This window comes from Spea bombifrons, chromosome 8, assembly GCF_027358695.1.
Source record: "Spea bombifrons isolate aSpeBom1 chromosome 8, aSpeBom1.2.pri, whole genome shotgun sequence".
In the NCBI taxonomy this organism is placed as follows: Eukaryota; Metazoa; Chordata; class Amphibia; order Anura; family Pelobatidae; genus Spea; species Spea bombifrons.
Window position 1 is genome coordinate 2,906,413 of NC_071094.1, and position 25,075 is coordinate 2,931,487.

General features: G+C 44.4%; 1 protein-coding gene across 1 annotated transcript; it reads right to left on the reverse strand.

Annotated features, from left to right (window-relative positions):
- Positions 1-363: 363 nt before the first annotated feature.
- On the reverse strand, positions 364-9,749 carry AGPAT2 (1-acylglycerol-3-phosphate O-acyltransferase 2). The gene is made up of 6 exons (XM_053472671.1): positions 9,492-9,749; positions 5,369-5,502; positions 3,149-3,324; positions 2,744-2,839; positions 1,434-1,506; positions 364-756 (listed from the first exon to the last, which is right to left on the reverse strand). Exons 1-6 carry the CDS (start codon positions 9,677-9,679, stop codon positions 599-601), a joined length of 825 nt encoding a protein of 274 aa, XP_053328646.1. The 5' UTR covers positions 9,680-9,749; the 3' UTR covers positions 364-598.
- Between the last annotated feature and the right edge of the window lie 15,326 nt (positions 9,750-25,075).

A 25,075-nucleotide genomic window follows, 5' to 3' on the forward strand; every position in this document is an offset into this window, starting at 1 on the left:
CCATCTGCCCTCGAGAAGAGGGGTTTTAAATGGCGGGGGGGGGGCTTTAATCTATGGTGAGAGTAAATAAAACCCACCGAACACCTACTGAAATTTCTTAACACAGATTTAACAAATTAAAAAAAACATTTTTTTAGGAATTTTTAGATTTTAAATCTCATGTCATTTAATAATAATAAAAAAATTAAAAAATTGCAGGATTTGGTAACTTATTATTTCTAGATACGTACCTTTTAACAAAAAAGGAGATCATTCTTTGGCTTGTCGAATAAAAATTTGGTGAATTTACAAAAATAGTATGATTTCTTTATATTTAACACAAAAGAAAAAATAAAACTTAATATACAAGATTTGTACAAAATATTATTTTTTGTACACATTTCAAATTATTTACCAGGATAGCAAAAATAGGCTATAATGTTTCTTTTTTTTTGGCAAGTTCTAAACCAACTTGCGCTTCCATTAAATATTTAAAACACAGTGTGCGGCACTTGAATTGGCAATTTTTTATCTTTTTTTTTTTTTTGGAAGAATCCAAAAAGCTTGTCCATTCGGGAAACAAGATCGGCAACTTCAAGCCTTTGGTAGCTTGAGTTCCTTAGTGAGCTGACGGTCCATTACACTTCATGGGTTTGTCCGACAGCCTGAAGAAGACTTGTCTCATGGTTTGGTAACAGCTCTCCGTCAGGTCGGAGATGTCTGCTTCTGTCAACCCCGATATCTCAATCTTTGGAAGGATTTCAACTTTGATGGTTCCTGGAAGAAAAAACCATAAAAAAGGTTATTTCCATTACACACGGCCAAAAATAATGGTCTTCGATGTTCTAGGTGACACAAAGTTGGCTTGATTTTGTTTGACCTAGAACATCGAAGACCATTACTTTTGGCTGTATCGATGACCTACACTTATATTTGTGACTAAGGAAAGCTGTCAAAAGAAGACAACAAGACATTTCAGAAGATCCTGGCCGGCTGGTTTATACATCTACTCGTGGGGATACATATCTAGAACCTACCACACAGAGCTAGAAGGGAATTTAAACATGTCATGGGATAGACATACGGCTCCTGAATCTAAGACGAGACCAACGACTGATTAAGGTTTGAATCTTTACAGCAGGAGAAACGGGCAGACTAGACGGGGGCCGAATGGGGCCGATCTGCCGGCAAATGCTATGTATCTGAATCTATTAGCAGGGCTGAATACTATGATTATGATACTGTAGTGTAACCAATATATTTTTAGTTTCCTGCAGCAAACAACATTGAGCTGGTTCCCGACCCCTCCTTCTCGTGTTTTTAGGGCTGCGCTCCCACCCATATAAATTAGGGAAGAGCCGTAATACCCTAAATGCCCAGGAGGTGGCAGTAGCAGCTTAAAACAAATCCCCGAGGTGCTCAGCATACGGAATGAGAATTGCGCATTTACGTACCTCCTGTAAATAGGAGTTTCCGCTTGTCGTAAAAGCTCGAAAAAGAGGAATAGACGACCGGGATGATAGGAACCTGAAACCCGACCCACACAAAAAACACCGAGTTACGCAAGAGATCATTTTCACGAGATATTTTTAGATTTTCAGTATATTTCCGAACAATTTTTTTTAGCACAAGGTGGTCTTCTCTTAACTGCAGATAAAAAAGCAGCGGAATCGGTGACCTAAATGTTCCTATTGGCTGCAGCGGACATCTGCCCAGCCAATAGGATACGGAGCCAGCTGACTTCAGGGCTTTTACGTACAAAGAATCGGAACGTTACGTATCTTGTGAACGTTAGCAAAGGACAGGAGGGAAGTTTATTGCAAAGGAGGGGAAACGTTACAACAAGAGACCAGAACCTAACACTACAGGGTCTGAGATGGAATGGAAGGAAGTTTTACTTTACGAAGAGGGCGGTAGATAAGTGGAACAGCTTCCCAGCAGCAGTGGTAGAGGTTAATACAGTGAGAGAATTTAGCATAAGGCTTGATTACCCCGTACATTTTAAGTTTGTGTTTTTTTCCAACACGTCCATCTGTCTGTTGGAACGGCGCTGAAGCCACCAATTCATTTCACTTAATGGTCCCTGCAGCTCCATCACGGAAACGATGGCCGTCGTTTCCATCTCCGTACCAGCCCCGTACTGGCCGTCGTGCGGTTTATAGGTTTTTTTTTTTTTTACCCGTATTTAAAAGCGGGACCAGAATTAAATTTCTAAAGAGCTCTGGTCCCATACCCATACCTTCCAAGTGTTTCTTATTAGCCCATAATTATTTCCAACACAATTTCTCCCACGTTTTCATAGCGAGGACCACACGGAATTCCGCGGCTTGTGCCAAGATTCCGTTGGTATTAAAGCGATAATAATGTCAACATTTTTTTTTCTTTCATAATTTAATTACAAAAACAAAACTTTGCCTGCCTCCCGCTTTAAATCACTCGGTAGGGGAGCAGACCCTATGAGACAGGGGGATGGCCAAACAAAAAGCCTTGCGGGTTACATGTGGCCGGTGGGGCTCTTGTTGGTCTACCTGCTGGTGATGGGAAGCTGGGAGACCCACCTTAATGTTAATGTTCTTCAGCGACGAGAGGCAGGAGCGATGAGAGGCAGGAGCGATGAGAGTTGAACATCTGTGTTTTTTGTGCTGGAGGTTTTAATATGCAAAGCGCCTCTCTCAGTGTTCTCCGAATCCCAAAATATACGCGTTTTGCATGTTAAGAAGGGGGTAAAATGCAGCTCCTGGCAGAAAACAGTGATGTGCGTTACCTGAGCCTGAAGCGCAAGGTGGAAAGCTCCCTTCTTGAACGGAAGCAAGTCGTCGCTGATGTTTCTCGTCCCTTCGGGGTAAATCCAGACTTTTAACTGGAGGGACGAACGTAAAGGGCCGTTATCGAACTGGGATAGAGTGTAGCGATAACAAAAAAAAAAACAATTCATGGCGCCATAAAACGGGGTGGGTTCTCTATCAGGGAAAATGCCGACATTGCAGAAGGTTCCTGATAAGAGCATAACCGGGGATATGATCCGACAGACAATATTTTAGAATTTTTTTTAATTAGTAATAAAAAAAAACAACTGGAGGGATGAATCCTTTTAACGGAATTGTAAAATAATCGATGGTTCCTTTAAAGCGTGGATTTCTTTTGGATCATCATACGCTGTTGTACTTACATTGTCGTCTATCATTTCTTGTGCGACGGACGCCATGATGCTTTTAGCGTCGCTTGTGCGTTTTCTATTGATATAAATGACACCACCGAGGTAGGTGATCAGGCCGACGGATCCCGCATAGAGTAGTTCCTTTTTAGCAATTTGTACGCAGCGGTCCGGCAGGATTTCCATCAAACCTGGGTTGGTAAGAGAATAAAAAGTCAGTAAAAGTGGGCATCGAGAGGACTTGACACGTGTTTCTACTTTTTGAGTAGAAACGCGTAATGCGCAGCGACAATTAGGGCATCCAGGGAAAATTCCTTTTCTCCGCCATTTTTAAAATATGTGCAAAATATTTCACCCTGCCTCCAATATCAACCTGGAATTCTGGGTTGATTTATAAAAATTAGAAAGCTTTAAGCCAGATTACTTTGAAGTGTTAGACACATTATATCTATGTGGTGGGGTGGGCAGCATAAACGGCAGAAAGAGGATGAAAAAATAAAACAGACAGACAAGCAAAATAGAAGATAAAGGAAAAGCAAAGATGTCAGCAAGTTAGGTACAAAAAATATGTAAGGTAAAATAAAGAATAGAAGGAAAAAAGGACTACAAGGGACAGAAAGCAGAGGAAAGAATGCAAACTATCTCTTTGCTCCCCTAGAAATAATCCAAACAGATTTCTTGCCTTTCAGTCTATTCCTGACCCCTCGTATAGCCTTTTACTGTTTCCCATTCCCCAACGCATTTCGCTACCTTCATGCGATCCCAATATCTCATCCTCCCCTTTATCTCACAACCGCGTCATAGATCGTATCACCAATCCAACACCAAGCCACTGACTTTTTTTTCCTTATTTAAGCTTAAATCCCCCGTCTCCCTTTCCCACACACAGCCCTTTGGAACGTCGCCATCATTCAATGGAACGATGAAGCCTTTAGGCTTCCAGGTCTTCGCCACAAATATTTCAAGAGAAACCGAAGTAGGTATGAGCGAAATCCGCGTGGCCACATCTCTCGTAATGAAGTTTCTATAATTAAAAACCCTCGAGGTAACGACACCGCCAGAGAGCTTAAGGCATTATTGGGGTTATTAACCCCTTAATGACAAAGCCCGTACATGTACGGGCTCAAAATGCATGGTTTTCAATGGGTTTAGGGACCGCCCATTGTCCTTAAGGGGTTAAATATATTATTAAGATTGTCTGCAAGGTCTGGGGGGGGGTCCCAGCCAATCACAGGGCTTCGTGGCTTGAGATGATAGAAAATCAAAGTTAAGTTTCACAATTCCGGTGAAAATGAGTCACCAGCACTGGGAAAATATGTATATATACATAACACTAATATTTCATTATATTACAACTATTTTATTTTTCTATATATTACATAAAAAATACCACGAAAAAAGAAATGAGCTTAACAATGAATATTATATCAAAAGGCAAATATATTATATATTATAATTATTTGTCAAAAACATGTGAGACAGGAAAGGGGGGAAAAAAATAAAAAAAAATTGGTTCTACGCGTTTCGCACAAAATAGGGTCTTTAAAAAAAAAAAAAAAAAAAAGTAATTTTGATACTGGTGAGGTTACTGTTTGTCGCACAATGGTTGCTGGCTCGTTTAATTGGCCATCCAAGAAATATTTTGGGTGCCTTCTAATTGAATTCTTGGGGGGGGGAGTCTAATCCTTTAGGAAGTTGTTTTCTTATAAATCCTACGTGTTCTTTAATGTATCACCATGTCAAGAGTTAATCGGGGCTAATCCTTACCGTAACAGATGGCGGAACGGCCAGGATTATCTCCAAAAAGTCACTTAACCGGATAACTCCGTTACATAAGGCAATTTACTAATATTGTGTTTAATAAACTGGGACAAAAAAAATATAAGAAAACAAAAGCGAAATATTAAACACATCCTCACTTCTGATCCTCCCCAACCCCATTTCACGTGCACTTCAAATTATTGCCATAATCTGCCAAATTTCAATCTACACCCCATCCCAAAAACCTACTTTTTAATTACATAATTATTACATTTTTTTTCTGTTTTATTTTCTTTTATCTCCAGGACATTTTTAAATTAATAAATAAATAATACATTTAATAATATTTATTTAATAATAAACATTATTTATTTTTTTCTTATAAAACCCTAAAATCGAAGGCTTAAAATAATTTTCAGAACTGAACAACAAAAAAAAAAATAATAAAAAAAAATGAACATGAAAGTCACTTACCCATCATGTCCAGGACACTCTGGTGGTTGGATATAATGACGCAAGGACCCTCGACATTAAAATTCTCCAATCCTTTCACTTCGAAGCGCAGCCCGTAAAAATACTTCATCGTTCGTACAAAGCTCTTGATCACCCTGCGGAACAGAATATTTTTTAAATGGAACGTTCCGCAAAAGTAATAATATATATTAATATATATATATATATTTTTTTTAGAATTTTCCTATTTAATTAAGAATTTAAAATTGAACGGAAAGCGGATTCTCCGTATAACTTATTTTGAAGGTGTTATGGCCAACCCTCTTGGCCGGTCGATGATGGTCCTTTAAGTGCCGGCTCATGGCTGGTGGATTCTTGATCATATCCGCATTCCAGAACTTGCTATTTCTTAATCAAAAGTAGGTGACGAGGCATGAAACGGGGCCAAAGTTGGCGCTCAGAAGGTTCTATGACTTCGGTGACTCAAACACAATCGTAAGAGATGATGAAGTCTCACGCCGGTTCCTGGAGGACTTTCCCATTGTAGCTCAACCCAAAAACCACGCTGTACATTGGATCTTACCAGTTGCGGGAAAGTCAATGACGGGACACCTATGTTGGGGGAGGGCGGGTAACGAGGAACCCACACCAGAAGCGGATGGGGTCAGGGACATGTCCATCTGCCCAGCTCACCTGAGGAGCCTCCACTGATTTAAGAGCTTCCTGGTGGTCACTGTCCCGCTTTTTGAGGTCAGTGGGGGGATCAAGGGCTGGTTGTGAAGATCCTCTGATCTCCCCTGAGAGGATCTTCACAACCAGCCCTTGATCCCCCCACTGACCTCAAAAAGCGGGACAATGACCACCAATCAGGGCTGTCCCACCAAAAACCAGGACGGTTGGGAGGTATGGAACGGTATGTGTCGAGGCCGTCACAAGATGTTTTAGGGTAATAATAATCCCTATTTTACAAACGTTACTTCCATCGGAATTTGTATTTTAAATATTTTAATAATTATTATATCAATAACGAGATCTCTAAATGTCTATCTTTTGTAGAGTGGCCCCTCTGTGTCCCCGTCGGCCCCCGGGAGCACCATATGAAACAAAATGACCCATGGTGATTACCCCGTTCACATTTATAGGTTCAGTTTTTCCGAGAGCCAACTAGCACAAAGATTTTAACCCTCCGGAGGTCGGGGCCCCCAAAACGCCCCGAATGAAAGGCGCTCTGCACGACCGTCTCGTTTCACACCCGCGAATCCCCGCTCGCTTTTAAAAGGCCTCTCGAAATCCCTCAAGAAGGTCTCAGCGAGAAAGGAATTGCTAAATCCTGAAACGTTAATTGCTCACCAAATAATTTCCTTCACGCTGGGTGAATTTGCAGATACTTTGGCAGAACTCTGTTTGCGCAATTACTTTCAGTAAATGACCGTTAAATATTTCATTTTCCTCAAACTGCGAAGAGGATCCCGGACGAAAAAGAGAGAGAGAGAGAAAAAAAAAGAGAGAGAGAGAAAAAAAAGAGAGAGAAAAGCGACATTCTCGTCTCTGCCAATTTATCTCCTTCGGAAGACGCGGTTATTTACCCTGAAGACGGCGCGTGATCTCGGCATGAATATTTAGCGGGCTGTCCAGACGTCCGGGTCTATTAAGCGCTCTATAAAGCCGCTTGAGGGAGTCTCTTCCGGGAAAATACAATCTGTAACAATATTTCCGCTCTTTTTTAGCGTCGGGAGCAAATGCAGGCAGAGGTGGCCGCGGTTTGATGGGATTGATGTCGTCGAAAAGGGGGGAAGGCATTTTCTGATGCGCTGTTCACTTCCTGTCTTGTAACATAAGATCTCGCGAAGTGCTCAGGGGAGGAGGTGCCACAGAGAAAAACTTCCCCGTGCGACAAAAGCGGCTGAGCCACAGCCAGCGAGAACACGCATGTTATCAGTGCGAAGCGCCTTAATATTGTGTAATTCGGCGTTATCGCTCGCTGCTATTCATTAGTTTATTTATAGTAGGCGAGCCGTGACCTTCGACCCCTGCATCGATCCCGTGTTTCCTCTCCCCATGTACAATGACAGGTGTAAGAAAGGCCGTCGCTCACAGAGATTCTGCGCGGGAATAATTATCCCGGGGGTAATGCCTTTTTATCGAGCGGCGAGAAAGAGTCATAGGGCATCCGACGCATTCTGTTCAAACAGGCCCTGGGGAGGAAAAATAACAAAACATTTCCCTCCATCGGACTGTACTGAAGAATACGGCAGAATGATTAAAGGGGAAGTTTGACTCAAACAAGGCCCCATTCGGCCCCCGTCTAGTTGCCGTTTCTCCTGCTGTAAAGACTCAAACCTTAATCAGTTGGTCTTGTCTTAGATTCAGGAGCCGTATGTCTATCCCATGCATGTTTAATACCCTCACTGTATTACCCTCTACCACTTTTGCTGGGAGGCTGTTCCACTTATCTACCATCCTCTCAGTAAAGTAAAACTTCCTTCCATTCCATCTCAGTCTCTGACCCTCTAGATTCTGGTCTCTTGTTGTAACTTTTCTCCTTCTGAAATAAACGTCCCTTTTTTAAATCTCTTTATGATTTTTTAATGGATTTTACAGTTTGTTAACAAAAGGGACCAAATCTGCATTAAAATGAAATCTCAAAACAGGGGGAAGCAGTTTTTGGGAGCACCCCTCACTTCCTCCTGTTTGATAATAGCTCCCTGTATAGAATATTAGCAAGCGACATCTGAATTCCTCCCTGTCACGCCTCTTTTTTTGTTACAGTATCAAAAACTAACATTCCGAGACGTAACGACTATTTTAGGAACTTGCAGTATATAAAAAAGAACTGCCCCTCCCCCCAGGGGCAACAAACAGACATCGCTTGTACTCCAGAGTCACCGAACTGGCTTTACCCGCTGCCGGCACGGGCCGGGGGGGCGCCGCGCGGATTATAAAACCCGTCCGTTCACCAAAAGGTGGTACAAAGCCCTGCATAAAATCCTCTGTGGATCGGATTCCCCGATTTAAAGGGTGCTTTCCATGCGTGTACACCGGGGGGGGGGGGTGCATATTGGGGGGTCATTCTGCCGAAACCCCCCCACCCCCGACTCTTGGATGGGGGCGCCATGAAAATTTAAAGAGACCTCAGCTATGATATGCATTAAAGTGTATAAGAAGAGGGGGGGGGCTTTAACAAATCTGCAAAACTACAATTGCAAACCAAATGGGGTCTGAGGTGTGATGTCATCATCATGACATCACAGAGACAAGAAGGGAAATGACACTTTGCCGCCGTGCCTTCACATCGCTTCGTGTCACGGAAACGTGGCGGCGGGAAGCCACCCCGGCGGGGAGAAAGGAATAGACGACGGCAGCAAAACACCGACAAAATAACCTCAAAACACATAATGACATCATAACGCAACAAACGTGAAACCGCGAGGGCTGGCAGACAGCTAAACACGCGCTTACATAACCCACATTCTACAGCAGGCCGAACCCCCAGACTGACTCAGTGAATCCAGGACAGTCGGCAGGTATAGGAGGGTCACATCTCAACGTTGCCAAAGCAGACTCCCTGCAAGCGGCATTTATATCCCGACGGCGATTTCTCTGCAACCGACAACTTAATCTGACCTCCGGCACCCAAAGCCCAATAGATCGCAAGCTCTTAGGACCGCACTTCATCTAACGACTTGGAACACAGAAAACATCAAATTTGGCCCAAACCTTAATCGTCTTAGATTCAGGAGCCGTAAGCCTATCCCATGCATGTTTAATACCCTCACTGTATTACCCTCTATCACCTCTGCTGGAAGGCTGCTCCACTTATCTACAACTCTCTAAGTAAAAAAGAAAAACTCAGCAAAGTATCCTGGAAGCTTAAAAGGAAGATATTTTAGCATCTTTTTTTGGCGTAATATCGTTTTAGCGATATTTTAGCGTAAATCTCAAGTTAAATATATATATATATATAAAAGTTTGCATTTAAGGCAAAAAAAAAACCTGCAAACAAGAAATTTGGGTAAATTTCAGAAATCCGTTAAATCAGTCATTACAACCCCGGAAGGGGGAGTCGTGCGGTCAGATTGGGTTCAATTCCAATTAAATGCCCCCCGTACAGTCATTCAGACGCATAATACCCCCCAGGACTTGCCTCATGTTTTTGACGTTCCTGCCCCCGCTTTTGAGGAGGCACACGGGCGCTGCCAGGGCAGATAGGAAGAGGCAGAGGGCACAATACGAGGCGATCTTAACGTGGAATTTGAAGAAATCGCTCATTTCCATGAGGAGGAGCGGGAGAAGAAAGAGCAGGGAGAGCCAGAAAATCCACCACAGCTCCATGGGGGCAATAAGGGGCACTCAAGGGGGCAATAGGGTATTTTAGTAAGGGGCAGAATGAGGGGAGGGGGGACACAGGGTGAGAAGAGAGGGGTATTTTAAGGAAGAGAAGACTGGAAGGTGTGAGACTGGGAATAAGGAGGCGGGGGTCTGGGGGATTAGGGGGCCCAGGGCAAGTAGGCCAGGTGGGGCAGGTGGCTGATTAAAAGGACAGCAGGGCAGGGTAAGGAGCCAAGGGCACGGGACTGAAGCGCTGCTGAAGAGGCAGAAGAGGGCCAATCACAGTGACAGGGGCAGCGGGGCAGATAGTGCGGGCAGGTGGAAGCATCACCCTCTCTCTCCCCCCCTCAAGGCACAGGTAGGGCAGGTGGGGTAATTTGCAGGCCGGGTCACTTGGGTGGCATCGGGATCCTGACCCGGGCCGGAGGCTGCAGTTCTTACAAACCCAGGGGGGTAATTCTTCCCAAACTACACAGAACTTCAGCGGGCAGATCACGGAAGGGCAGGAGGAGGAAGGGAGGAGAGGAGGGCGGTGACTCGGGGGGCGGGGTCTGGTGACAGGGGGGAGTGGTGTAGGAGGAGGGAGCAGGGTCTAGTGACAGGGGGAGGGTAAATACACGGGATATCCCGCCCTGCTGTCGCCTCGTGTCATGTGAAGGGCTGGCAGTCTAAAGGAGGGAGAGGGGTGTATTGAGGGAGCAGTCTGAGGGGGGGTCTGTGTACTGGGAGAAGTCTGAGGGGGGGTCTGTGTACTGGGAGCAGTCTGAGGGGGGTCTGTGTACTGGGAGCAGTCTGAGGGGGTCTGTGTACTGGGAGCAGTCTGAGGGGGGTCTGTGTATTGGGAGCAGTCTGAGGGGGGTCTGTGTACTGGGAGCAGCCTGAGGGGGGTCTGTGTACTGGGAGCAGCCTGAGGGGGGTCTGTGTACTGGGAGCAGCCTGAGGGGGGTCTGTGTACTGGGAGCAGCCTGAGGGGGATCTGTGTACTGGGAGCAGTCTAAGGGGGTCTGTGTACTGGGAGCAGTCTGAGGGGGTCTGTGTACTGGGAGCAGTCTGAGGGGGGTCTGTGTACTGGGAGCAGTCTCTGAGGGGGTCTGTGTACTGGGACCAGTCTAAGGGGGGTCTTTGTACTGGGAGCAGTCTGAGGGGGGTCTGTACTGGGAGCAGTCTAAGGGGGTCTTTGTACTGGGAGCAGTCTGAGGGGGGGTCTGTGTACTGCGAGCAGTCTAGTAACAGGTGGGGTGTGCACTGGGAGGGCGTCCAGTAAGTGGCTGGTGTTTACTGGGAGGATTTGGCTCCGGGGGGGATTTAAAACTGGAGGGAATTCTGCAGTGAATGAGAGAGAGACAGACAAAATATTCGTTATTCCGCCCCATCCCGGGGAATGGATCCAGCTTTCTTGTGCCATGTGACACGCGTGTAAATGTTTGCATCCCGTGTGATATGCGTGTAATTTATTGCAGTGACCCAGACAGCTGCATTTACTAAAATAAAAAAGCTGGAGAGGTTTCACGCACCGCCTGCCGCTGGTTAGCAGGGAAGACAAACCCTCTTTTATATTTTATACACAGCTTTCTGCACAAATACCCCCCCCCCCCCCGGGTTAAATATATGGCTGGCGGCCAACAGACGTCTCACTTGGTTGCACCAAGATACCCTCAACCAGGGACGCCGACCCCAAACAACCCCTCACCTAAAAATATACTCGGCGGAAGCTTGTCATATCCCCTAAATATATACCATCTCCTATTTATACCGCTCCCTGCGAAAACTACCCTTTATACCCCTGTATACTACCCACCCAGCATGAAAGCAGAACCCACCGGCAGATCGGCCCCCGTCCAGTTGCCCGTTTCTCCTGCTGTAAAGACTCAAACGTTAATCAGTCGTTGGTCTCGTCTTAGATTCAGGAGCCGTATGTCTATCCCATGCGTGTTTAACACCCTCACTGTATTACCCTCTACCACTTCTGCTGGGAGCCTGTTCCAATACTATTTCTAACCCCTTAACTAAAACACATGCACATACAAACATGCAAAACACCATACACTTATACATACGCACGACCTCCCTCCTCTCCTCACCCCTGACACTGTAACACACACACACTCACTAACACCACATGTTAACACACGCAGGCATGCTGACACTATACACCCTAACACAATGCAGTAACACACACATGGTAAGGACATACACTCACACATGCTAAAGACATACACTCACACAAGCTAACACCTGGGTGCCATGCACCTGATTCAGGAGCCAAATGCCTATCCCATGCATGTTTAAACTCCCCACTGTTTCAGCCTCTACCTCTTCTGCTGGGAGGCTGTCCCACCCCTCTACCCTCCCCCTCAGGATCGTATCACTTTAAAACTTGCTTTTGAACAGCTCATCCTTTATGACTCAGAAACAAAAGCTGACTTCAGTCCAGACGTAGCGTGTTTTTGAGCGAGGGCGATTGGCCCGCGGCGGAGCTGTCCTCACGTGGGTTAATATTTTGCTGTCTCTCACGCTGAGTGCACCCACACCCTCTCAGCCCCAGGCGGCAAATTGATTTTTCTATTTTTAATTTCAGAAACATTTTCAGCATTAAATCTCTTTTATATAACACAGAGCAGTAAGACCAGAGAAGCTTCAATAGTGGCCAACCGTCTTGATTTTGCCGGGACAGTCCCACCTGTTGGTCATCTTCCCCCGCGACAGAACCTTATCCTCTCTGTGAAAGACTAGAAGGGGTTGATTCAGTAACCTATGGACCAATTTTCATAAGTGCCAACAGTCTTCACTTAGTTGGAACAGTTCTGAATGGAGACTAATTACAGCATACCATGCAACATTCCAAACTGCCAAAGAGGGTCACTTTAGTGGTAAGAGGTGGGGTGTGGAGCGGGGCTTGTCATCTGACTCTCTGGACTGTTGGTAGTTATTGTTGTAACTGAGTGAGGCATTTAGAAGAATAATGGGGGTTTAATTTACCCCGTTTAATTTATAAAGCCGTTTCCTGCTGTTTCTATACACATTATTGGGGCTTTTAGGGCTGTAGAACCCTGCGATCCCCTCATACCCAGCAAACATTCTGACCTCCAAGAAAAGAGGGGCATCAGGGGAGGAAAGTGGGCATCAGAGGAGGACAGAGGGAAATGGGAAGAAAGAGGGGCATCAGGGGAGGACAGAGGGAAATGGGAAGAAAGAGGGGCTTCAGAGAAGGAAAGAGGGAAACTGGAAGAATGAGGGGCTTCAGAGAAAGAAAGAGGGGCATCAGGGGAGGACAGAAGAAAATGGGAAGAAAGAGAGGCATCAGGGAAGGAAAGAGAGTATTGAGATCCTCACACAGTAAAAAAACACATAAAATAGGAACACAATTAACACAACATATTACAAAGTCACAAAAACATTTATACGTCCCAAAAGTTAATGCACCAGGATGACTGGCTGCCCCCTTTAGCTGGAGTCCCACTGGGGTTCCCGTCTCTAACCGTATACAGAGAGGACTATGGCAATAACAGAGTACCCTTGGCTCCTGGTAGCTGATATCTCTACAGGTGATCTCAGCCGTGAGTTGCGTAAGACACTCAACCTTCGACCGGGAATAAAAATCATTGAGGACGTTGTATTTCCAACACACAACAAGCCGTTACCGGGTGATATTCACAGCGAGCGTCTCCTGGAACCCTGTCCTCAACTTTCACACACATTACTGCTGGATGAACAGCGCCGGACGTCATGAGAACTTGGAACCCAAAGACCATACTCTAGTAACCTCTAGTAACCCGAACAAGGACGGCGTGAACTCCGGAGAGAGACGACATCACAGAAGAACAGCTAGAATTTTAATGGAAAAAATATGTATTTATTTTAAATTATATATATTAATATTCAAAGACTTTAAACAATAATTAATAATATTTTTATTAGATTAAAATATATATATAAAAAATATAATTTAAAAAAATAATAATAAATCACGTCTCACATGAAAGTAACGTTGTTTCATTTTCTGTAAGACATTATATTGTTTCTTTTCTTTAAATATAGAACAATGATCCGTTTGATGTGGAGGAAGTTGATTGTTTTTTTTACTTTCTTTAATGAGAACGGACTCGTTAATTTTTTTCCTCTGTTTTTAAAGTAAAAAGCCCATAAAATGCGAGAAAATTGAGCGCAAGCAGAGGAACGCGATTTATTCTCATTCGGTGGATCAAAGACTTTTATCCGTAGGAAATCTCTTCTCGGGTTGGCTCTTACATCATACATAAGTAGTTTTTTTAAAAAAAATTATCGTTAGAAGTGCATCTGGACCAAAAACAATTTGGACAATTCTTTTTTTTTTTTTGATTTAGGAGCCATATCTCTATCCCATGCATGTTTAATACCATCACTGTATTACCACTTACCACTTCTGCTGAGAGGCTGTTCCACTTATCTACCTACCTCTCAGTAAACTAAAAAGTCCTTACATGGGCCACCTATATGTTATATCCACCCTTGCATCGTGCCATGCGCTATGGACTATGTTGGAGCATAAGTGTGTCAATTGATGTAATAGCCCACGAGCCCTCGGCCAATGACTCCTTATCAATATATAGATGGGAACATTGATACATAGACATAATTATTCAAAATAAATCCTTCTGTCCCCAGGTAATGCATTTGCATATACAGTCAAATTAAAATGCTTCATTGATTAATTAATTGGATGAGTCCGAGGCGGTTTATCCTCCAGGCGGCTGTTCCGACGAACCAAATTCTCCATAAATAAAGGCTTCGTTCCATGAGCCGGGAATCGTGAAAAATATTGAGATTATTCAAGATCCTTGTGGCTTCTTCGACGGTTTGCCCGGCAGCTGAAATTTCTCGCGGGACTTTTGTTTAATTATATGACACGGATCTGGCAAATATTAGTGATTTATTTCCCGACTCGCTGATAGAAGGAATCATCGCTCTCGTGGCTTAAGTGAGATCAGCAGTTCTGCGACGCGGTGAGTTAAGAAGCCGTGTCTTATTAAGCGGTGCAGTGGAAATTAAACTAATTGCGTGCGTTCCATCAAGCAACGTTTCGATGGCTGCTTCCCGGGAACTTGATTTAATGTATGCAAGAGCACAGGCGAGGAGAGAGACAGATCCACCGACAGAAGGATTAGACATCTCCCAGGTCTCTCTGTTTTAGACAGTACCTTCTTAAACCCACAAATCACTGTGCTCCTCTTTCCTCCCATGATGTCCTCTTTCCTCCCTTGATGTCCCTCTTTCTTCTCCTGATGCCCTCTTTCCTCCCCTGATGTCCCTCTTTTTTCTTCTCATGCCCTCTTTCCTCCCATGATGTCCCTCTTTCCTCCCCTGATGTCTCTCTTTCTTCTGATGCCCTCTTTCCCCCTCTGTGGCCCTTTTTCCTCTCCTGGTACCCCTCTTTCCTCTCCTGATGCCCCTCTTTTCTAGGAGGTCAGAATGTTTGCCGGGTATGAGGGTATCGCAGGGTTCTACAGCCCTAAAAGCCCCGATAATGTGTATAGAAACAGCAGGAAACGGCTTTATAAATTAAACAGGGTAAAAAAAAAACGTTATTCTTCTTCTAAATGCCCCGCTCAGTTACCCCAATAGCCCACAATAGGGCATAATCAATCCTGGGAAATTCCAGAACGGATCACTGCCCCAACCATGAGCGAAACAGAGAAGTCGGGTCACCCCGCTGTAATGCCGGCTCTCAAACCGCGGGATTATGACTTAATTAAAACTTCATGATAACCCAGGGCCAGCGCTCCGCGAGAGGGAGATTTCTCGGTCAGCGCGGCCGAGCCTTCGCTTTGTGCTTTTTATCCGGATGCGAGCTCCTTTCTGCCAGAATGCAGGACAGGATTAAAAAGTAGCCCCTTCGACACAAAATGTATCAAGAACAAAAAAAAGAATCTTTTAACTCTAGCTCCGACAGTGAACATTCTAGTCTGTCTCCCCGGCTTTCCCGTCATGATATAACAGTCGGCGCTCCATAATACATCATCTAAATTCTAATTCCGATGTATCTGGCAGCACATTACGTGGTCATTAATTTCGCGGGTAGAGCGGCTGAATGTGACGCTCCATTACAAGCTTGTAATTTGCATCCTGGATAAATTGAGGCTAATTTTAAACCTTCCATTTTTATTTTTTTGTTCTAGGTGACATGGACATCTTACTCTGGTCGCCGTGAAGAACGCGCGGTGCAATTTTTAATATATAATAAAAGCTTCAGCTGTTCGTTCGTTGAAATGCTCCGATTTTGCATGATTGTGTGGCGTGATTATTAGAGGTCCCGATATATATAAAAGCCCTTTGTAAGTATATACGGCGGTCCGCGGTAGTAGCTGGAATTCCAGTATATATGGAGTTTGATCTTCAGGTGGGACATTCTTGGTGCTTTTTGACGTCTGGCCTGGGGTGAGGGCCATCATGTCTCATGGCCATAGTCCCAGGTGGCCCTTTTAAAGGAACGGCGAGACCTCTCACCCCCTCGCTATTATAGCGCGAGCCCAAATTATTTTTTAGGAGTACATGGGATTTGAGTTAAAAGCCCAAGGTGTCCTGCTTTAACCTTGATGGTGAATATGGTGAAGGTGCCTGTGTCGTTGTAAGGTCACAGAGGAGCCCCAGGCCCCCAACCGTCTTCTACTGGGATATGTAGCCCGTTCTTTGCCCAAAACTATAGGAGGGCTGGATCTTCTTGGTCCAGGGGAACCACTGGAGTCTTCATGGAGCTATGGGAACCAAAAAGGTCAATATACATCCTAAAGCTGAGGAGATGTTGAGGACACCCTTGGCCACCTGGTCAAAGTAGGACCTACTCCTGTCCCACCACCAGTTCCTTGTTGATGACCTTTCACTTTCTCTCTGCACAACCCTCTGGCATCAAACAGGTTAATCAGATTTCCTCACGTTTCTACTGTCTTCCAAACCACATTCTCCTACTCGGAGGGTTTTTCTTCCTATCGCCGCTCTCTCCTCCCGGTGTAATACATAACACACCTGCCACCACGGCTGTAATAATCCAGCGTTTCTCTGCAGCTCACACGCAGATAACCCCGGCATCGTTTCCTATTTTACAACCATCTGCAGTTCTTGCAATATATTTACCTTTTCTGTAAAAAAAAAAAAACCCCATCGAGACGTTGCTTTGGTTTTTATTGCGAAATTGAACTCTAAAAAAAAGGTTAAAAAAATAAATAAAAAAAATTTAAATTTAAAATATTTTAAAAAGGTTAAAAAAAATGGTGATTGAATATAATGTACCGGATAATTAAGAAAAATAAAAGGAAAAAATGGAAAAAGCTTTTAAAAAAGAATCCTTTGGTTGCTATGGTGACCAGATAAATAGGGGGAAAAAAGCATTTTTCAGGCTGGATCGTTTCCAGTCCGGCCATGATGGAATCCGCATCTTGTCTCCGGCCCGGTCGGTTTGCCGAACAGAGGGGCAAATTAGTGTTCTTTGTAACCACAGCCATTGTCTGCGTCTGTTTCTTTTTTTATGGAGGGGGGGGTATTTTGGCAGGCCGCACCAGCCATTTTATGCTCTAAATAGCTTGCAGTTCATTCTAGGCTCGGAAGATTTGGCATGAACAAGCGTACAGCTCATCCCACAGAACCGGTTCCACGAGGGCGCGATGCCAGGTCATCTGTATTAACATGGCTGCTTCCTGTTCGAACATCCCACATGTCACACTTGGTTTGCCGTTCGCAAACACATCGTGAAGTAGAGCACATTTTTACACAGAATTACATTTATTGCGGGTCTTTTAAAGGAACAGTAACATTTAATGGCGACGTTGATGCGTAACGTGAAACAGCTCATTTTTTTTCCGATACATGGGGGAAAATTGAAAGCCGGAACTTTCCTGCCAAAAATATGAGGCTTTCAGAATTTTCATGGCATCCCAACGAGCTCTGGTACCTGATTCTGGAATCTGACTCTTGGAAGGCCAGTTAAAATGGGGTATAGCCAATCCCACCAGATGAAGCAAGCCAACTGCAAACCACCTGAAGGTCTGTATCTACCAAATGTTCCTAGCTGATGATCTGGTTCTGGCCAACTTTATGACCTGAAGATCTGGTTCTGGCCAACTTTATGACCTGAAGATCTGGTTCTGGCCAACTTTATGACCTGAAGATCTGGTTCTGGCCAACTTTATGACCTGAAGATCTGGTTCTGGCCAACTTTATGACCTGAAGATATGGTTCTAGACAACTTTATGACCTGAAGATATGGTTCTGGCCAACTTTATGACCTGAAGATATGGTTCTGGCCAACTTTATGACCTGAAGATCTGGTTCTAGACAACTTTATGACCTGAAGATATGGTTCTGGCCAACTTTATGACCTGAAGATCTGGTTCTAGACAACTTTATGACCTGAAGATATGGTTCTGGCCAACTTTATGACCTGAAGATCTGGTTCTGGCCAACTTTACCACCTGAAGATCTGGTTCTAGAAGATGTTACTACTTGAAGGTCTACTTCTAGCCATTATTTCTATCTGAGGATCTGTGTCTAACCAACGTTACTACAGGAAGGTCTGCATCTGCTATCAACGCAACATTAAAAAAGGACATCAGAGCCGCATCAGAGCCGTCTACTCTCTCCGACAACCTCTTTACTCCGATCTAAGCAAAATACATCCGGATTCATGAATCATGCGATTCGTTTATCCGTTCCTCTGTATGCAGTGTACTTTACATACTGTAAGTTTATTTTTCCCTATTTTCTTTTTTTTTATATAAAAATTACATCAGGTCACCTTCAGGAAAACGAAAACCTCTGTTTTTTCCTCTTTATGATTCCGCCATATCCTTAAATATGTAACTCTGTCATTTTTTGTTTATGGGCGCCATCATTTTTTTTATTTATTATTTATTTATGTTTGGGAAATTATTCTTCACTATATTAAATATTATAGAATCAGCCACAAATGAAACCCTATGACACCTATTACATCATAGTATGATGAAAATAGATTTTCCTCTATTGTTCTGCTTGCCGTGGACCGTAGTGGTGTTTGGAGATCAGATGTTGAACTGCAATTCCCATGATCCTTTGAAGAAGGCATTTTCCAGGGTACAGACCGCCAGTACATCTTGCCACACTGAACGAGACCCGTCAGCTAATACCGGTATCGAGTCTCTCATTAGAATGATTGCTTCGTAACAGATGCGATGTAACAAGATGCAACTGGGACCCGACCAAAAGACCAAGGTGACCTGTCTCCCCTTGCACCTAGAATGAACATATATATATACTGTATAGAGACTGTATATAGAGTCCCTATACTGTATATACAGTCTCTCTCTCTATAGGTCCCGCACTCCAAATATAGGTAATGTCATGTATTATTTTATTGAATAAAGTGCCAAAGAATGCAGACGGACCAACGCGTTTTGCTCTAAATATTAATTGTGTTGCAAGGTGATACCCCCTGCAAATACATAAAAATTAAGGAAAAAAGATTAAATTGTTCAAAAGCTCCCCGGCGGGGTGTACAATGCCCACTCAATTTCAACACAAGGGGCGTTCAAAGCCCATGAAAAGTTCTCGTTACGAACATCAAAAGTGACTTTTTTTAATCTATAACAGTTACTTAGCGCTGTCTGCCCTCCATTTTTAACTAATCTGTCATTTCTTCTAACGAGATAACCGACGCGCTGGGCTGGGAAGCGAAGCCGGAGACCGGAGCCCGGCGCCTCGTCCTGCCAGGTAGAAATTCAATTAGTTTCCTCTGCTTTAAAGTTAACCGGCCGGCATTACGGTCCGGCTGCCTTCATCAATTATACATTTTACTGATTCAGTCTGCGTTCTGTAACCGTTCCGGGGCGTACGGATCGAACCCTCACGGCTCCAGGGATTATATATATATATATATACGGCAGAATGTATAGGAGACAATGGGTTAACGGCCCAACTTATTGCAACTATCAGAAACATACAAGAATCATGTGGCTGCATTTCATTTTTGGACATTGGTGGCACGTTTATGTTTCGCCCGCTTGTGCATATTCTACATCCTGCATCCTCTACCACCTCTGCTGGGAGTCTGTTCCACTTATACAAGACCATCTCAGTACTGAAATACTCTACATGCTTTCTGATCTTGAAAGGAATACACACAGCAGCCCAAGTTTTAAAACCTTACTTTAAATACCCAAAAAGGGCCTGAAGACCACCCAGGCTTAGGTTTAGGACCCCCCCTCAGGATCACATCTCACGGTTGGGTTGACAGGTATTATGGGATATTATACATCACGCTGTGAATCTGCAGCCCCCCCACCCCCGAGAGGTAATAGGCATAGCCGATATCCGGGGACCCGTGATAAACGCACCTCTCTTCCAGTGCCGGAGGTCACGTCTGGCATCTGTAAGTCATCAGCACCTTGCAGATTTATGGATAACGGTTCTGAGACTTTGCTCTCCTGAGTTAAATATTGATTGGGAGCTCGGAGCCGAGTAATATTTATCGTGCGTGGAGACTGTATTTCAAAATGCGATCTCTCCATCCGTGTCATATCGCCGCCGAGTCTGTATTAATCTCGCCGCCCCGCATCTTATTTCCATCCAAGTAGCAGGCAGAGCGACTAGACGGCTTTAGGCGGATTAAGAGACCTGCAAAGGTGGAGGAAGCCGGAAAACCTGACCCATGGACCCCACCAAGAAACCCCAATGAAACCCGCGTGGCTTGAAGGACCTCGTCGGCCGGCCACCTGCTTTCTTTTTGTTTTATTATTGATATCTTGGGTTGCAGGGTTCGTCACGTCCCGTTTATTCCTTATCCTGGACTAAAAGCAAAGACGCTGACGGCAGAGATGACCAATGGCTGTAGCGGCTGGATCGGGTCATGTCCTGTATGACCCCACATGGCGCCTTTGCTTCTCGGGAGCTACTTTTTCTACAAATAATAATAATAACAATAAAAAATGCGGAGTCTGTATGGAGACGTTACAGAATCCTAACGAACCCGGACCCATAATAAAAATACTAACAACCTTCACACAACAGACATCTCATAAACACGCATCGTCGGCTTGCAAGCATTGTCTTCTCTCCCTGATTCATCTTCTGGTGATCTGGGTTTGTAAAACCCTCGCCCCGTTTGTAATACGTAGCCCCGTTACAGCTCTTCTGGCCCTCAATCCATCCTGTACATAAAAGGCAGTGAGATAGGCACCTCTAATAACAGATTTTTTTCTGTTTTGTTGGTCGTTGATTAACTGAGGACACCAGTTTATGACATCATATCCTCGCGACGTTGGTTAACGCCCCCGAGGAGCTGAAGATGCTTGTAGTCTTTAGTAAAAATATCCTATTGTTAATTATATCTTCTACTGTTTCTCTACACATTATTGGTGCTTTTAGGGCTGTAGAACCCTGTGATCCCCTCATACCCAGCAAACATTCTGACCTCCTAGAAAAGAGGGGCATCAGGGGAGGAAAGAGGGGCATCAGGGGAGGAAAGATGGTCATTGAACAGGAAAAGTTGGGAAGCATGTAATTTCAAGTAATGTAACTATCCTGGTAGTTTTAGGGGTTACCCCAAACTTGCTTTATTTCCTTGGGGATCACAAAGGCCAAACATAAACCCAATGCATAGTTGTCCCTTTAGAACCCGAAAATATCCTTCTTTTGAAAGAACCTCGTGTTTTGGGGGCTTCTCTACTTAATATTAATTTTGAAAAAAAAGAAGAAAAATGTCTAGTCTCCCCAGAACGAAATAAATAACGTTCCAGAATTCTGCACAGTCAATTAGCTGTACCTTCGGAATACATTATTTCTGACCGGAGAGAAGTCAATCATCCGCACGATGTTGATTTACAACGTAGCGCAATCATCTTGCAGCTATTGTCAGTAAATCAAAAGGATGCAGGTTGGTGTTTGGAAGGGATTCTGGGAAACACGCGATCCGCTGATGTTCCATGACATACTTCCAGTTGGATCAATTAATCTTTACCCACCTACGGAGCAGGCTGAGCCCGACGCTGTAAATCAGAACTGCGGATTATCTAAAAAAAACCCAAAAAAGATGATTCAGTTTTCCCGAATTTAGAACAATAGAGCTACAGCTGTCAGCGGCTGCGGTTCTTTATTAAAATCGCTCCATTCGTGCCACCGGCGTCTTGCGAAGATGTCAAGATGTACCCCGGTCGGAAATAGATAGGATTTAGGATACAATGAGGGAAATTGGAGATTTTTTTCCCATTGTTCCCAAAACAGTCCATATATTAAAAAAAAATCATGTCCTTTGTTTGTCCTGATGAAGATCTGGAGGGTCGAAGCGTATGTCGCATCCCTACACATTTTAATGCAAAGGTGGGACTCTGGTAATATATGGAGTGTGCTGGGATTCCCCCCCCCTCCTTAATTTTCTCATAAGAAGGTTAAGGCTGGAGAAACCTAGGTTCTAAGGAAGAGTTAAGACTCCCAGAGGGTTAACAAAATATGAGATGCAAGATAGGGTTGAGATCGGGCAGCAAAAGCATAGTCAGAAGCGGCCACGCTGAATGAGATGTCGATGAAGGTCTACAAAAACAACACGTTCTGGAAAAAGTGGACTTTAAGACCATTTATATAACTAGGGGCCACATTTGGTAAACCCAACACTGACCTTGGCCAACTCATTTGTTATTAACCTTTCTACACAAGGATGGAGGTCTATGGGATCTAGTGGTCTAGATGGGACATCGTCTAGTGGTCTAGTTGGGACATCATCTAGTGGTCTAGATGGGACATCTGTATGGGATCTAGTGGTCTAGATGGGACATCTTCTAGTGGTCTAGATGGGACATCTTCTAGTGGTCTAGATGGGACATCTTCTATGGGATCTAGTGGTCTAGATGGGACATCTTCTTGTGGTCTAGATGGGACATCTTCTATGGGATCTAGTGGTCTAGATGGGACATCATCTAGTGGTCTAGATTGGACATCTTCTAGTGGTCTAGATGGGACATCATCTAGTGGTCTAGATGGGACATCATCTAGTGGTCTAGGTGGGACATCATCTAGTGGTCTAGATGGGACATCTGTATGGGATCTAGTGGTCTAGATGGGACATCTTCTAGTGGTCTAGATGGGACATCTTCTATGGGATCTAGTGGTCTAGATGGGACATCTTCTTGTGGTCTAGATGGGACATCTTCTATGGGATCTAGTGGTCTAGATGGGACATCATCTAGTGGTCTAGATGGGACATCTTCTAGTGGTCTAGATGGGACATCATCTAGTGGTCTAGATGGGACATCTTCTAGTGGTCTAGATGGGACATCTTCTATGGGATCTAGTGGTCTAGATGGGACAACTTCTCTTGGCAAAGACTCTCATGGCTGGATAGAAAGTCATACCCTTACCGGTGTCCTCATTTTTTTGGAACATGACTATGGTCCCCTTCTAGTCTAGACTAGAGCCGATAACGAAAAGTCTGCCCCCCACCACCACCAGTAGGTACCTGGGCCACTTGGAGTTAGGTGACCTGGTGGCAGCTCTTCTACCAAACCTTACTCCCCTGGAAGGAATCCTCACGCCCTCTCTCCTTGTCACGAATCTTGCGAATACATTGTTCCTCCCCGCACAGCCCCGCTTTATTTATTTATTTGTTGGTTCCGTGTAATAAATACGGCGATCCTGTTAGACACGGAACATTTTACACATCAAATAAAATATTGCTAGATGACTGTCCTCGGTAATGATGTCTGCCTGTCATTCTGCCTCATCATCTGTACCGACAGTGTTATTATTAAATCCAGCCGCGAAGCAGCGAAGGACAATGCTCCGACGCCGACGGTGTAACGAGACTGTCAAAACTCAACGAGAACCTATTTCTCATACAGTCATCCCCTCCTTCAATCTGGGTTTTTTTTTTCGCCCCAGTAACAAGGCATTTCCAAAGTGAAATATCTTTAAGGTTGTCCGCTCCACCAGATAAAAGAAATCCAGAGCCGCTAAACAGACTCAGAGGTAGAGAGGAAAAACAAAGAGAGGACCTTGTTGGAGAAGAGACCCCGTCTACGGAGGGGAGACCACAAGGATGAAGGCCTCACGCCACCTGGAACAACATTAAAAGCCAATTTCTCTTTGTTTCTCATTATTTTATGAGTGCCCCATCCGACCCATTGCTTTATGCACCATGGCGGGCACTTTGGGCACTCCTAGTACGGGGAAAGCAAGCAACCGATGCTGTTTGGGCTCATGGCAAAGGTCAACCTGTGCTTTATTTATTTATTTATTTAAAAAATTAGGATTGTCCTAATTTGAATGAACTTGCCCATATTTTTAACTTAATGCCGTTAGCGTTTCCGGGTTATCCTCTGATTGTCTCGGCAGCCCCGGCACCTGTTTGGGGTATACCCTTCCCCGCTCACATCTCAAATGAGCGTAATTGCGCGTCGAGGCAGACTCTGACACATGAAAACACCATTTTTTAACGCCGTAGACATCGCTTTCCTGCATCCCCGAGCGGCAGAGAGCTTCTGTTTCCAAACTATCATTATAAACAGGTCATCGCTCTGTGTGCTCTGCATCTCATGTGCAAACGAAAGTCAATATTTAGCAAAGTCTGAGAACGACGGGGAGGAATAATTAACGTAATGCTGTTGCATATGTCTAGATCTATCCTTAAAATAACATAGCTGGCCATGGACTGGCCGTTTGCTGACAGCACTCCATACTCATCCTCCAGCCTGGGTGCTGGCTATACCTGGCCTGTAAGTGTTAGGACCACCTCATTACCCCCAGTCCAGCCCAGCTGATTTTGATTGGGTGGTCTTATGATCCCCCACCCCTTGTTATTAGGGAATTCCTCTGCTAGAAGGTGACACCAGATGAGCGCCGGCCCCCGATATCATCAACAAGCCAAACACCCCCCCCCCCCAAACGAATCCACATCTTAAATAAGAATTAGCGTATTCGGTGAATCCAAATGCGTAACCTTTTGCTTTATTATGTTAAACTCCTATTACTGAAAACAGGAAAATCCTAAATGACGCCCGATTGGGTTATACCGAAAATTACAGAAACCGAGCGTTCTCCCCGATATTCTTTTATTGCTATAGAAACACCTTATTATATGTATTTATATATATATATGTATCCGGTGATATTATGCAGATCCGGCTCTCGCATAACCTAAAAAAAACTTTGTTACGGGACCTACGATGGCCAAAACTGTGGAAACGTGAACCAAACTGCTCCCAATTTACTACTACGTGGTCCTACTCCATAGAGTAGATCCTACGAATCCACTGGATCCACTTAGAGTCCGATCCTCCCCTGCCACCTACGTGTGAAGTCAATGCGCCATCTAGTGGTCACTTTATCCAAACACCGCTATTACCCTCGACACATTGTCTACGTTGTTTACATTGTTTACAAATTCTAACCGGTTCAACGTAAACA